At 45.1% G+C, this 16333-nt stretch overlaps 1 protein-coding gene across 2 annotated transcripts in view; it reads left to right on the top strand.

Moving 5' to 3' along the window:
- Window positions 1-469: 469 nt before the first annotated feature.
- The window catches only part of slc25a26 (solute carrier family 25 member 26), a 29416-nt gene continuing 13552 nt past the window's right edge, over window positions 470-16333 (top strand). For both annotated transcript variants that reach the window (XM_058081088.1, XM_058081089.1), the window contains exons 1-5: window positions 470-616; window positions 1239-1395; window positions 3249-3367; window positions 8187-8291; window positions 8607-8654. In XM_058081088.1, the coding sequence (XP_057937071.1) occupies window positions 584-616; window positions 1239-1395; window positions 3249-3367; window positions 8187-8291; window positions 8607-8654 (462 nt within the window). In that variant the 5' untranslated portion in view covers window positions 470-583. The remainder of the gene's footprint in view (window positions 617-1238; window positions 1396-3248; window positions 3368-8186; window positions 8292-8606; window positions 8655-16333) is intronic.

Raw genomic sequence — 16333 nt, forward strand, 5'->3', positions numbered from 1 at the left:
TTTGTGTTTTAGGTCACAATGAATTCATATATAATCATTTTTACAATAGATTTTTACAAAATGCGAAGGAAAAAAAAGTGCAGTCTTGAAATGGTCACTGCACCGCACTTTGGACACCCCTGCGGTACGGCATTGAAAGCATGTACTGTAACTCACAATATAATACTAGTGTTTTATAAGTGCTTGGCTAGCTAAAAATATGTAAACACTATGTTGGAAATTATAAGGCACTTATTGTACTTGGTGCATTTTTTATTTTCAATATTTTTTAAAGTAACGAAATTATCAAATATCAAAATACTTTTCATTTATTTGTTCATTTTAGCATATAAAACAAGCGTTTATCATATCAATAAAATTACAATACCCATTGTGATCTTTCGGCTGTTTGGCTTTTGGCAGAGCAGAAGGTGCCTGAGTTGCGTGTAATGGTTTTTGTGTCATGTGACTACATGACGTCATGACGCAAGGCGGAAGTCGTTCCGTCAACATGGCAGCGTCCTTGGCAGGCATGTTCTCTGTGAAAACATGAACAGATGTAAACATAGCAAAGCAGTCAATTGCTCGTCTGCGAGAGCTGAAGATGGAGAGACGGGAGTTCGTCGCGTCCCTTGTGGTATGGATTTCCCGATCTTTCATTTCAAAGTAGTGACTTTAACCCGTTCTTAGAACATCGTTCTTGATCCGGAACTGTGGGTTTGTCAGTGGAACTTTGGGTTGGGGACTGTTTAACAAATCCACTCAGCTACTAAATGACACAAAAGCTGTCTCTTTATTGACTCGATGTTAAATTGACCAATGAATTTTGGATGGTTCTTATTGCTTAACCTTGTAACACTAAAACACGAATTTGTCACTTTAGTACTCCTAAGATCAGGATCAAGGTCAAGGTTGTACTTGGCACAGTTGTGGTCCGGTCTAAGACCACTGGTGACTGTCGGTGCACCCCCCCCCCCCCCCCCCCCCCATAGAGTGTAACGTGTTTGTCAACATGGTAGAAAATCAGCATGGCATCAGATGCTTTTTTGGTGTTTATGTGCCTGTGATTGACTGGGATAGGCTCCAGCTCACCTTTGACTGCAATGAAGACAAGCCATATAGAAAATAAAGCTCCCCTCATTGGAGGAAAGTAATGGACTTTCAATAAAAACTAGTTTCTTGTACTATGCTTTTGGGGCAAACACAAACCTGTAGTTCCGTTGTTGGTTACAATATTTTCTTTGACCTCATCTATCCAGGCTGGAGGCAGCGCAGGGATGTGTGTGGATCTCGCCCTCTTCCCCCTGGACACTATTAAGACTAGACTGCAGAGCCAGCAAGGGTTCTACAGGGCTGGGGGCTTCCGGGGCATTTATGCAGGGGTCCCATCTGCTGCACTCGGCTCCTTTCCCAGTGGTAAGACGGTCATTCTGATTGTAGCAAATCCGGCATTGTGCTGTTGAAGGCCATCATGGTGGTTTGTGTTTCTTGAGAATTACATATCTGTGGTAATAAGAAAAACCAAAGTCATTCATATACAGTAATCCTCCATTATTCACAGTTTAAGCTCAGGTCGCAACCAGATGTAGGATGTTTTGCCATTTTTGGCATTCCCCAAATTGCTCTTTTCCTCCGCGGAGAACGTAGCTGTAGTGAGATCTCGCCACGCATGGAGGATGTAGAAAGTATCGGAACGTTTGGCAGCCCCCCCAATGACATAGTGGATGTAAATGCTCTTTGGCACTTAACAGAAGCACCTGGAGAGTTGTGTGTTTGAAGCTCGTATGATGATAAGTCAATTGTCGCAAGCTAGGATTCCACACTACAAAGGCAATATCTTGTGGTTAGACCAGGGGTGGGCAAACGTTTTGACTCGCGGGCCGCATTGACTTAACAAAATTGACGGGGGGGGGGCATACTATATATTCTACACGTAACAGTCTACCTGGAATTATTGTATCTGTAAAAATGTCGTGCAATCAGCTATATGTACTTGTACCATGGTGTACCAAGGTACTACCATGATGCCAGGTTGTTCAATGAAATACTTTGGGCCGTATTCAAACACTTGGCGGGCCGCATGTGGCCCCCGGGCCGTAGTTTGCCCACCTCTGGGTTAGAGCATGGAAAAGCTATTTACCGCCTTCTAAATATGGCGGTTAGCATAAGTAGACCCTCCAGACCTCCTATAGTCGTCTTTCCACTCGTGTTACCCAATGGAGGAAACCTAACCAGAGGAAATAAGCCATTTAAGACATTGATAAGACTTCTACTAAAATGTGTTCCGTGCTCGGGGAGTTGAGTGGGGGTTGGGGGTGGACAGGAAGGGAAGTGGAGCGTTCAGAGTTGACTTGTAGCTTGGCGTGGGTTCCGGCCGCAGCGATAGTCCGTGTTCGGGATTATTATGCCGGCCGTACGGTAATTCATACCGGTCATAAAAGCCTGTTGTTCCGACGCCAAAGTCTGGTGCTTGTGTGTCTAACGCAGGGGTCGGCAACCTTTATTATGAAAAGAGCCATTTCACCCCCTTGCTCACTAAAGAAAAATAGCCTGGAGCCGCAAAACATAGTATGTTTAAAACAAAATTGGAGGGAATTTGGGGCTATCAAAGTAGTTCAGATAAGAAAAAAACAAGTTGGAGTGCTCTTGCTAGTATTATATTAAATATAAACTTACATAAATATATGTGTAAATTACTGTAAACTTACCTGATACCTGAAGTTCCAATGTCGCTGTTTTATATGATCTCTAATTTATTTTTTAGAATTGTCAAATAGCTTTGGGAAAGTATGAAAAGTATTTATAAAGTATTTTCCTTAATGTTTACCTGTGAGAGAGAACTGCATAGCATCCTGTCTGCTCATCCTTGTACTCATCCAATCACCAGTCAGAACTCAGTCAGGATGCATTCATGGACTCACACAAAGTTGGATTTTTTAAAACTCATTACAAAGACATGCTTTTTCCCCACTGTGGTGTTAAAAAATATTCAAGCATTGCAAAGGGAGCCACAACAAAGAGGCTGAAGAGCCACATGCGGCTCTGGAGCCGCGGGTTGCTGACCCCTGGTCTAACGGAACATCACAGTAACATGACTGACACTCGGTGACCAGTGTGGAATACTACATCTTGTGAATGCCTTGTATTTGCATGCTAGTTGATTTGGCTGAAATATGCATATTTGTGAACTAATAATAGACCACAGTCGATACTTAACGAAGTATTCAGTAATCTATTTGAGTTATCTTGTTCTGTCTGCATGTTTTCAGCGTCTGCCTTCTTCGTCACCTACGACTGTGCAAAGTCCGTCCTTGGCTCTCATGGGGCGCTCGCAGAGCCGTCAGTGGCGCCGCTCGCTCACATGCTATCCGCCTCCTTGGGTGAAACGGTAAGTCAGGGCTGACCCCCCCTTTTAGTCTCTACGCTGTTGCCTTTGTGTAGGTGGCCCCGCCTTAAAAGGAAACGCCACTTTTGTGGAATGTTGCCCATCATCCACGATGCTTACGTGAGACGTCAACACACGTCTTTCACTTTTCGAAAGATCTAATAACGGCGAGAAAGAAGCAGCTCATCAATGCACAGCTTAGAATGCCCGCTATTAAAACACCCCCCAAAACGTTTTATCCTTTTAGAACGTTGCTGCAACCGTTAGCAACAGCACGTTCATGATCACATGTAATACTTCCACGATGTTGCCGCGCTTTGGTTGTTTAAGCATTCCCGTTGGTTTCACATAGCAACCCAGAAACAAACGCTACACCTAGCATGAAGTTTTCCATGGAAGACAAAAACACAGCAGCAGTAGCGGAAGCTCCAACGTGTAGTTTCAACCTTTTGCTCGTGGCCTGACGCCCGAGGAGCGAGTGTGTATGGTGAAGCTAGTCGCTAGCCTGGTGCTCTGCCAGTCATTAGTTCCTAGGTGTAACTATGTTATTAGCAATAATAATAGCAATGGCACTGGGGCTTGTCTCACATGCAGGGAACATCATGTAAATGTAGCATTGTTAGCGCTGTCTTTTTACCTGTTTGTATATCTTTAGAACCCACAGAAAAGACAAAGACGTATGTGTTGACATAAGGATGGTGGAGGATGGGGATGATTCCAAAAAGAGTGCACTTCCCCTTTAAGGCCATCGTGTCCAGCTGGTTGAGTTGAGTGGGCTTCCTCTCCTACCCCCGCATTTACCCCACCAGCTGGGTTGAAACAACATCCGTAGACTCATTTACTTCCACAGCCGGCCTCCACAGACTCCACCAGGGACTGAAGCCTAGTGGCAGCGTAATTTCCCCTCCCAGTCACTCGCAGTGGGCACCTGGTGTTCATATTGGCACCAAGTGTAGAGGTAGCGCGATGGGGGTACGAGGAGGGCCTGCCCCCCGCTACCCCACAGTACGGGGTTTTCAGTATTCATGGCTTTTGGATTGATGTCATTTTTGCGTGTTTGCATGTTTATGAAATGGGATGCGTCCTTGAAGGGGGGGGGGGTACAGTCTTTGTCTCTGCAGTGGCTGCACGTTGCCTTCGTGTGACTCTCACATTAGTGCCTATCTAGTCAGCACTTTCACTTGAATAGAGCCGTCACTGAATGTACTCTTGGCATCAACTTCTTGTTACCGGCTCAACCCGGCTAAGTGGGAAAGGTGAGGCCCAGGCCGCGACCGGCGTGAACCCCTTTCCCTCTGCCTGGGATTTGAGTACATGAAAGAGTCAAATCGGGAGCGCAGAGCAGATTGTGTATCCCTCCGGAGTCTGTGTTCTCTTCAAAGACGGTAATCTTTGGGCTTAGCCATGAAAGCACCGCCTTACGATTGCGACGTATCCGAGGCCTGAATGTTGGCTCTATTATGCAATCCCGGCAATCCCGGCAATCCCAGCAATCCCAGCTGTGTGTGACTTTTCTGGGAATGTCCATGGAACATGGCATAGAAAAGACCTTATTCCATGGTAAGTTGGAAATGGCATCTTTCAGTAGATGGCAAGGAGGCCATGAGCGGCTAAGACGGCAAAGGCCCATTGAAACATCGTCTTGGTGAATACGTCAAAGTCAAGAATGGGATTTTCATTGTTTTAGTCGTGTACTGCAGAACCTCTGGAGAACCTTTCTCTGATGTTTGTAGCCTGATTAGCAAGAACAGCCATGTCAGACGTAGACATTAGAGGAGCTGTAGAAAGCCACGGCGTCTAATAAATGTTCCTTTTGGGAGCCCAAAGTTGGGAGGCACACGCCAAATACATTTACTACACAGAATTGACAAATTTGAATATTTGTGTTTTGATTCTGCCGACCTGCATTCATCAGATAGATAGATAGATAGATAGATAGATAGATAGATAGATAGATAGATAGACTCTTTATTGTCATTGCACAAAAACACAGTAGTGAAATTGCCAACGAAATGACGTTGCCTGGCTCCCATATAATAACAGACACAAAAGAAGATAATAATAAATAATAATAGTAATAGTAATGTGGAGAATAAATAGATAGATATCAATGACTGTCTCTGTAATAACTGCCATCATTTTTAAAATGGCTCGTTAGCATGCAAAGCAAAAGTGTGTCATTGAAAGGAAGTTATCCAAAGTTATCCAAGAAACGCTCAGCGAACATCAGTGTCTCCATGTTTGTGGGCCGCCCCCGTAAAGAATGTGTAAGATGATGGTGGCTGTCAGACCCTAGCAGGCTGTTATCCAGCCATTAGATCAGATTTATCTTCATTCCCATTCGCTCGACGTCTGGCGTGAAAGCTCATTTGTCAAAGCCAGGCGGCGGCCTTCTCTTGCATCCATACGCCCCCCCTCCCCCCACTACACATCTGCAGGAGGGTTTGCTGTAAAATGTAGTGTGACATGACGGGGTGGGGGGACAGTGCGGGGGCAGGGGGGAGGGTCTTTGGTGGTAAAACTGGCAGCTACTTGATGTTGGCACTGGAATATGTGCCTCGGAGCGCCACCGCTCTCTGTGATTTATTGGCTATTGTTTCAAAGCTGGGGAGCTGGGAGATACGTACGCACCTTGCTTTTCTCTACATGACCCCCCACCCCCCTTCTCCGGCTCTCTTGTATTGCCGTATTCCTCCTGAGCTTCATGAGAATTGGTGGTCAAGCGATGACAAATGTCAGGGGGCTGCACTGGGAATGGAAGTATTGAAAAGTGGAGAAGAAAGGCTGGCAGACGGCGAATACTTACTTACTGGTTGGTAGCCATTGGCGTGCATAACCAGGGGGAGTAATTATACTTGATTATATATCCTTGATTATACTTTGCAGGTTGCCTAAAATGCATAAAATTTTGCCAGCCTGTCTTTCTCCTCATTAAGACAAATATATACCATCATTCAATTATGGTAATTATGCTAATTTGGCAAAAGTCATTTGCTCTTTAACATAGGCCCTCCAAATAGCGAGTAAAACCCAATTTACTGATTTGATGATATAACTAATTAATATGTACTAATAAGAAAATGGATCCAAAAATCCTGTACAATAACTGTGCAGCAAATTGTGCAATAACATGCAATAAGCGTCCAATATAACTTGACTTCTATTCGCTAGAATCTATTCACACTTTCACTGCTCTTGTGTTCTTTTGGTGCTTCTGCTGTTGTGGGTTCTTGCACTTTTCTTAGAAGCGGAGCATCTACATTTGCAGCTACGGGCCTGTCCTATTTTTTTGGCTGATATTGGCACAAAAATGTGATCTCATGATGTCATTTTTTTCTGCCATTATGATCATCGGCGTGCAAATGACACCTCATCAAACTACACAAACTACACTACACTGTACAAACAGTGTTTATTTGTGACATTGGCATTCAGTAAAATAAGCATAATGTTCATTTATGGGGATCAGTAATAATGTGCTGGACAATATACAGTATATTGAGCATATCTAGTACTTACTTGGCATTATTATTTGGATTTAGTCGCCATAGTTTAGGGAAAACATGACGAGCGATGTACCATAAATGGTTACTCCACCAACTGGTTGGTCAATTGGAATGCAATGCATTGGTGGCCTGGGGCTCTGCAATGTGGGCATTCGGCCACAGGGTGGTGCTATTGCTCCACGGTTAAATCAGGCAAGGCCTTTCAGGCTCCATCTCAGCTGGTTCTCCATTGAAGCGTCACCCAGCATTAGAAAGGTTATGGTTAATACAATCCTCCCCACTGACAAAGCAGCAGGTCTATGTTGATGTGGAGTCCACAGAGTCCACGGAGTCCACGGAGTCCACGGAGTCCACGGAGTCCACGGAGTCCACGGAGTCCACAGAGTCCACAGAGTCCACAGAGTCTCTCCAGCAGGGGATTTCATAGACCAGCTCCTTCCCTCAAACCAAAGGAGGGTTCATCATTCAAATCACCTGCTTCAGTGACCGGCTGGAAAGAAAACCTGTCGCGCCTCGGCCCCCATGGCAGGAGTTTGACACCCCTGATGGAGAGACACTAAAGCTGTCCTTTACTTTCACACACATCAGGCTATTTCTGGCAGCCAAGTTGTTCGTGGTGTACGACGGGATCAGTGGTTGACGGGTGTGAATAAGACCTGCTGTGGGTTGCCTTCACCCCCCCTATAACGTAGCGATTAAGAGCTGCTCCTCAAGAGACCATCTCCTCAAACCTTTTTTGAGGCCTGAATCAGAATCAGGAGATGGAGCGAAAGCGAAAGTTCCTTGTGCCTTCCTTCCTACTGTGCGGCATGGTGGGAGTCACGCTGACAGGCTGGCATCTGCGTGATGAGGGGACGCGCCGCAGGGAGGGGGCTCACCCCCCCCCCCCCATCAGAAGCAGGATCATCTAGTTGCCGCTTCAGGGTGGAGGGGGTTATGACACCAACATATTCATGTCTGTCTTTGCTACCGGTATGGTTGACCAGTTGGGACCAACTGTGGGACCTGAGGTGTGTGTGTGTGTGTGTGTGTGTATGTGTGTGTGTGTGTGATGGCAGCACATGTTGCTTGGATACAGACACAGCATGCCTGACGTACGACCTTTTTACCTGTTGCTCAGGTGTCATGTCTGCTGTTTGTTCCGCCATGTTAATTGGCTGAAATATGGCACACAAACACATGTTTGCCTGCTGGCTCTCTGTAACCACCCCTTAGTTGGGGCCCCCGCCACCAGCAAAAAGAAACCCACAAGCTCTCATTGGATAGTGCCGTATGCATTTTAATGCATTTACATGAAATCCCTTTCTGCCCTGCAGGTAGCGTGTCTGATCCGGGTGCCCACGGAGGTGGTCAAACAGAGGACCCAGGCGTCCCCCTCGTCCAGCACATACCACGTGCTGTTGGCTACGCTCCGAGAAGAGGTACGCCACTTGTCGGGTTTGGGTGTTTTGTATTTATGCCCGTGTCGTCAAGGTTCAAGGAGCAGCCGTATAAACAGACCCGACATACTCAATCAAAAATGTTCCTTCACTCTTTATTTCTCCTCTCACTTCTGGAGTACTCATCCTAAGATCTTACCCTAAAAAGTGCCAAACTAGGCGTACGTCGTATATGCAAGCACTGCCGGATACGGATCACCTGAACCTTTGTGTGACACTTCCAGTTTGACATGATGTATTCCCATTGCTATAGTGCAGCCATGTTTATGTTTGTGTTTCTTTCCGTCCCGATAACAGGGTGTTGGGGGCTTGTACAGAGGATTCAGGAGTACGCTTCTCAGAGAGGTGGGTTCATTTCCATTTTCATTCCATTGCTTGCGTGGTGTGCCGGTCGAACACGAGGACGGCCGCTTACCATCCAGACTGTATGGCTGTAAGGACAATCCACTGATGGGCCGCTAATCCAAGGATGCCTACCTTTGGCTTTTGCCTGGCAAAATGTACATCCTTCTGGACTCTTACTTTGAAGGATTGTCAAAAATGCTGCCGGAACAAACCTTGCCATTTGGCCCATGAAATGTAAGATTAATTCTCAGTCATAGATACAAGCACTACTTGGATTGGAAATCACATTTTTCATAGCTACTGTTTTCACCCTTGGCACCAACCTCTAACGTCAAGAACATTTAAGTCCATCAACGGCAAAATCTATTTATGTATTTTCACCTTCTTTGTTGGGAACTGATATTTCCCTGAAACTACTGCTGATTACTCAACAAGGCGAAAGCTTTTTTCTGATGAAAGACGGGTGTCTCATCTTCCTTCCGGCAGCTTCCGTGCCTGTGTGGCTGCTGTGCCTTGCAAAATCAGTCCAAGTTCAAGTCCAAGTTCAAGTCCACTAAAGTGGCCGCTACTTTTGAACAATGGCTGGGATTGAACGAGTGAAGGAGTGAATGGAGTTCTCCCATTCTAAATGGCAGCCAGTGGTTGCTAAGATATAGCATAAGCTAATATCTAAAAGTAGAGTCCCGCCTCGGTCCCGGTGATGCCTCCCACGTTGCTGGCCCGCTATCTGAGAAAGTGTGACACACAGCCAAGTATATGAAGGTGACACTTGTCTTTCTGTCTTTTTGGGGAGAGGGCGGGGGTGGGCCAGAACGTAATCTAGTCCCCTCCTCTGTGCTGGCCTGTACTTATTTTCTGCCTCACTAAACTGATGTTATTCACGCAAATTCCATCTGGACAGCTGGGGAAAAAAGGACAACAAGACACTGTGATTTCTCGGAGGGACTCTGAATAAATGAATACATTTGTAGGCTGGCGCGCGGCCTGCGTGCATACTAACACGGGCAGATGAATCGCAACGCGGCGGCAGGGATATGCGGCGCAGCAACAGCAGAGCATCCCGCGCGGTGATTGGCTTTGACGTTTGTCAGGAAGGTAATTCATTTTCTCTCTGCCCCCCCTTCGCAAGCCACCTATCCTCCACTTTTGGCCGAGCGACTCTGTCAAGATAAGTTTGTTTATGTGCTGCGGCGTGCTGCCTAACACCCCTGCCCGCCAACTAATTGGGGTGCTACCTGTGCTATATAGTCATTACGCAACCTTCAGAAGGCATTTGTGATGGGCATGATGGCGCATTAGGGGGGGTTGAGGGTGGGCGGGTTTTAGACGCAGGCCCGGGCTGCCAACTGTCCCTTGAAAAACAGAATAGTCCCATATTTAGAAAAAAAAAAGGGATGCGCTTTGTCCCGGATGACTGTGGGAATCAAAATAGTTCCTAAAATATCCGTGGAATGAAGGAATAACGGGGTGCTTTATGTGACCTTTGATGGCAGACCAGAACCATTTGAAAGTAATCTACCCCCAAGGGCAGGACTTTTGATACTTGATGCTCAGTCGTGCTGTTTGAAACTAGCCTAGCCTGGCTAACTCAGGCGTGGACAAAACCAACACAGGTCCATGCAAACAGAACACAGTGCAGTTAAACACAAGCAAAATAGTATCAAAATAACACTCACAAACAGAAATACATGCAAAACCTAACTTTTATTTTCAGCAGCCCACAAGGCATGCTGGGTAACCTTCCATCAGCTACATAGTGGCACACATTTTTTGTCATGAAATATAAGATATTGTCGGGATATAACGTCTCAAAATAATGTCTATTTATGTTCCCATAAATGTTCCCAATGCATTCATATTTCTCCATCTAATAGAACGCAGGTTTGAGTCAAGTACTCCAAAACTGGTTCCACGCTAAAAAGCCATTTTCACCAGGGTGGGAGGGGTGAAGACAGCCGTCCTGCTTGCCAGCAGTGTTCCGTATTTATTTTTCAGGGAGGGGGTGACCTTCGTGTAACTCACATCGTATTGGTCCGTGGTCAATTTGGTCATTTGATAAATCCTTTTTGTTCCTGCGCTTTTCCTTCCGAGAAAAGCAGTTTTTCGGTTCCAGCTGCAAGAAAAATGACGAGATTCTACATTCCGAACGAGTGGTTCTCAAGTGTTGTCTGTCATGGTGACATCATTCTGTGTGAAAGGCCCCAGTGGCTAATGGCGGATGATGTGTGCTAGCAGGGCCACTTGCTGCCTTCTGGCCTGCTGTGACGTCGCCTTGCCTCACCGCTAGGTGGCAGCATAAGCTCACATCTGATGGCTTCTTCTTTCTCCTCCACCCTTCAGCGTAGAGGCCATTCCACCGACTATGGATCCTCCTTTTCCTCTAAATCCCCGCAAGGTGACGTTTAATCTGATCTAAACTGCACAAATTTGCCTTGGCCTGATGAGTCGGAGATGAGTTATTAGGTATCATTTATTGCTATGGCGGCTATGAGTGTTTGGTTGGAAGCGAAGCTGACAGCGTCTGAGGCCCCTCCAGCCCAGATTGGCTGCCTGGGGGGGGCTCACACACCTTAGAAACAAGGGAGGCAATTCAAGACGTGAAAATGTGACATAGTCCCTTTTCCGAGGAATTTGTCAGGATTGCAGCTCATCTTTAAGGAATGCCGGCCCGCCCCGGCCCGCCCCGGCCCGCCCCGGCCCGCCCCGGCCCGCCATTGTTTACTTAAAGATGCTTTCAATGTTCTTATCTTTTATAGTATGCTTGCCCTTTGAAATGAATTAAATAAGAAATTATTGTTACACATTTGATATAATTCCATTTTTATGTATTATAAAATACAACAATTAACCTAATGTAAGTCTTCAAATAATAATCCTAATTCTAGTCAATAAGAGTACTATATATAACCTAAGACACATAATCTTCTTGGAGGTTACTCAACATGTTTTATTATGCCTGATATAGATATGTTTTCATAAGTTTCAGTGGTGCAAAAATAGCCTAAAAATCTCTGGAATGAAACCATTGAGATCTTCTGTATCATAAAAATGGGCATGCAAGAACAGAAAGTAAAAAAAGAGATAGTATTAGTTCATTTAATGGCTCAGTGGAAACTAATGAAAACCAACACCTTTTTATTAGTTTCCATCAAAACTACAAAAAGCCCCAGAGGACCAGGACAGGACGTGAAAGCAGGACACGCCCCGGGACTCGCCCCGGGACATGCCCCGGGACACGCCCCGGGACACGCCCCGGGACACGCCCCGGGACAACGTGACGTTTGCTGACCGTATCATAGCAGGTTTAAAAGCATCCCAAGAAGCTCCCGTCACGGTGTTGAGAACGTGCAGTGGCAGATGTTGCAGCATGGAGGCTGAGTTATAGCCGTCATGCAGAGCAGTGGAGGGGGGGCTTCCACTTCCTCTGCTCGGATGCTAAAACCATCTCAATCGGCAAGCAGCGGCCGGGAGCTGACCCCGGCGTTCCTTTTCCAGAAAGCAGCCTCCTTCATTGGTTGTGTTGCAGGATGAGACTGGAGAGATGAGATGAACCACTCTCATATCCTTGTCAGTAGACACTGATCCTTCAGGTCTTATGTCCATGCACCCCCAGGCGTCTGAAGACAGCAGAGGGAGCAGAAGGAGGCATCAATAGTCGAAATGAGAAAGTGCTACGTCTATTGTCTTCAAGGGAACGTGAAGGTCATGGCGGCCGGCTCCTTGCTCTCTTGTATTAGTGCACTAGAGTTGTGTCACCTGTTGGAGGCCTGAGATGACCTGTGGACCGTCGGTCATCAGGGCCTTGAAGCCACTCGTGATTTAGAAACAAAGTATTTTTGGAGTTGGAGCAAGGGAAACCTGTGGGGACCTATTATGCTCCCATTGTGTTGAGTAGTGGGCACCATAACAAGCTTTCTAGATCTTCCAGAATCTGAACCGATTCCAGCTGGATTTCCTTGGATTTCCAAAACGGGAAACTGTGTTAATCCACTCACGCCCACTCTGTTATGATTGGTCCCACTCAACTTGGACAGCTTGTACCAGGGCATGCCCATATAAGGAGTCTCTTCTGGTTGTATTTGTGTGCAAGTATTAAAAAGTGTGTTTTATTTCTATCCCAAGTCAAGCCAGTCCTGCCTTGTCGCTAAGCTAAGCTCAACTCACGGCGTACTGCACTTTAGCAGAGCATTCTTAGCATCGTGACCCGCTAGCAGCTTACACGTCACAGTTTGTTTTTAGCTCCTCCCCTTTGTGATTGTTGGGGACATGAACTTTCAGGAGTCTTGAGGCCGTGCTTTCTTCCCACAACTTTATGCGTGTTTGTGTCAATCCACGCAGAAAACCTGGGGCGCTCCGCACGTGTTTCTAATCACATGCAGACCCAGGCCAGACAGCCAGTGTGGGAGGAAGTAGCTTTTGGAAACGGGGAACCTGGACCAGGACTGGATTGGATGTCATGTCCGAGGAAATAAGCTGCAACAATATGCCCTTGGAGTTTGAAATCTCATGCCGGTAAAACCAGATTGGGAGTGATGCAGAATTCCCTCGACGGCATGCTTGTTCTAGGATGCTTGTTCTACTGGTCTACTGGTCTACTGGTCTACTGGTCTACTGGTCTACTGGACTACTGTTCTACTGGACTACTGTTCTACTGGACTTGAGCTGATGTTAAAGCATGGCAGGGGCGTCCACGGTGCTTTTTATTGCCCCCAGGAGATCCATACATGGAATTAAAGCTGAAACGGGATGAAAACAAATGGCCAAGATATACGGCACTAATAACCCTTTCCATTGATATCTCATAAATAATCATAACATCTTCTATCCGAGTTTGCCTTCCATTGTTTTGTAATCACAGATCATGAAATGATGGCTGGTTCTTTGTCATCAGAAGAGCCCCAACCCCTCCAACGACGCCCCCGTTACGTCTGCGTAACCGCCATCCTTCCATTGAGCACCTGACAGCCGGGGTTGTGGGGGGGGGCACGATGTGACGTCACTTTTGGTGTCCAACGGAAGAAAGAAATATAAAGTGTCAGCTGCAGTGAGAGCTTTTAGCTCTCTCTCCAGCCGAGGTTAGCGGTTCAAACTAATTCATTCCACTTTCACGGCTCAGGCCGAGTGGGAGTTCATGATGGCTGAGGGTTTTCACCTTCAGCGTTTCTGCTTGATGACACCGTGCTGTGCAAAAGTCGCTAGTACCATGATGCTTTAATCAGGCGTAATTATTTCTCTTTATGTCATAGTTCAACCACAAAGCACCTTCAAAAAGTAGTAGGAAACCGTACATGGGGAAATGGCACCGGCTTCACTCCTTGGCTTAGAATTTAAGGATGGAACACTACTTCATGTCATTCATTCATTCATTCATTCATTTTCATTAATGTCATTGTATCTCTCTACTCTCTCTCTTTACCTGTAATATTTATAGTTTGTAAAACACTTTTATTGCATCATAATGACTTTAAGCTTTTGTCCATAACAAAGCCGTTGAAGTCTTGAAATACTACATTAAATACATCCAATACTTTGAACTGTCTAGTAACCTGATTGGCGTGGCTGGTCGTCGGTTGATCCGTTACTCAGGTTAGTCCAGAGCAGGGGTGGGCAAACTTTTTGACTGGCGGGCCGCATTGATTTAACAAAATTGACGAGGGGCCAGACTCGATATTTTACACGTAAGAGGCCACCTGGAATGATTGAATGATTACAAATTTCCCCACTGAGGGACAAATAAAGGCATATCTTAAAATATCTTAATTGTATCTGTAAAAGTGTCATGCAATCTGCTTTATGGGCACTTTGAGATCATTTATTGGATGTAAAGTGCATTATAAATGTATAATAATAAATGCATTATTATTTATATTATTATTATTATTTATTATTATTGTATTATTATTATTATATGCTTGTGTCCCTTTTTTCAAGAGCACTTTGTAAATAACAGACCACATCAAATAACGAAATTATTGTATCTGTAAAAGTGTCATGCAATCTGCTATATGTGCACTTTGAGATCATTTATTTGATGTAAAGTGTGTTATAAATTTATAATAAGAAATTTTTTTCACGTTATATTATTATTATTTGTTATTATTATTATTATTATGTGCCTGTGTCCCTTTTTTCAGGAGCACTTTGTAAATAACAGACCGCATCAAATAACGAAATTATTGTAATCTGCTATGTGTGCACTTTAAGATAATTTATTTGATGTAAAGTGTGTTATAAATTTAGAATAATAAGAATACATTTATTATTATTTGATATTTGTTACTATTATTTTATATTATTATTTTTATTATTTTTATTATTATTATGATGTAAAGTGCGTTATAAATTTATAATAAGAAGAATACATTTAGTATTATTTTACATTATTTGTTATTATTTTATATTATCATTATTATTTGTTATTATTATTATTATTATGTGCTCGTGTCCCTTTTTTCAGGAGCACTTTGTAAACAACAGGCCGCATCAAATAACAAAATTGATAAAACAGCCAAACCATGAAAATGTCGTCTCAAGCCATGATGCCAGCTTGTATGTTGACTTTAAATGAAATGCTTTGGAACGGGCGGGCCGTATTCAAACACTTGGCGGGCCGGATGTGGCCCCCGGGCCGTAGTTTGCCCACCAATGGTCCAGAGTGAGATGTCGAAGTTTGGTTCTCACAGTCGATGTTTGCCAAGACCTTCCCCTTGATTTATTTTCTGTGTATTCCGTGCCTGGCAGTAAAAAGGCAGGAGTAGATGATCATCACGTAGTTCAGGCCTGCAACGGATCGATCAGGCCCATGTGGGCTTTGTTTGACTGACTCATGTGTGTGTGCACCTTTCCGAGGTTACTGCCAGGTTCGGTTACTTCCAGCTGTGCTGCTGGTGTTCCTATCTGATTCCCGGCTGGTTGGCTCCGTGTGTGATGCAACCACGTGAAAAAACTTTCATTTGTCCCTTGGGCAGCGATTGGTCAGCTGGAATGTCATCTTTCATTGCCGTGGACGCTGCTCCCAGAGAACATAGCGTGTCTGTTTACAGGTCGTCCATGTATGGATGCGGCCATTGGCATTCATTTGGTGCGTTGGAAGCGATCAGGATAAGGATTGCTGCATATTGATTCCTGATTTGTTCCAGCGTCCTCGTCTTTCCTTTGGCTCGCTTCCACAAACACACCACGCAGACTCCACACCACTGAACATACATCCAGTTTCTATGCCGCTGACCTCACTAGGGTGGGGTATGCTGGAGCCTATCCCAGACAAACAACCATTCACACTCACATTCATACCTATGGACAATTTGGAGTGGCCAGTCAAGCTAACATGTTTTTGGAATGGGGGGGGGGGTGCCCGGAGAAAAGCCCCCACAGGGGGGAGAACATGCAAACTCCACCCAGAGAAGTCCCACTAAACCGCAAAAACAAAACCTGCTTTTATGCAAATGCACAATTTAGCATATACAGTTCAAATTCAAAATATTAGGATTGTTAAATGCAAAACGGTACTGCCAACAACTGCTAATACTGGTTTTACTGGTTTTACTGGTTTTAGACAACCATTGGGTTGACTGGTAGACTACGCCAGATTCATCACTTGATGATCTAAGACTCTGCCCCAGTACCGTACTTCCTGTTGGCACTTGAACCTGTTGGTACTGACACCTCCAGCATGCCCT

This window comes from Doryrhamphus excisus, chromosome 1 (assembly GCF_030265055.1).
Source record: "Doryrhamphus excisus isolate RoL2022-K1 chromosome 1, RoL_Dexc_1.0, whole genome shotgun sequence".
NCBI classification, from domain to species: Eukaryota; Metazoa; Chordata; class Actinopteri; order Syngnathiformes; family Syngnathidae; genus Doryrhamphus; species Doryrhamphus excisus.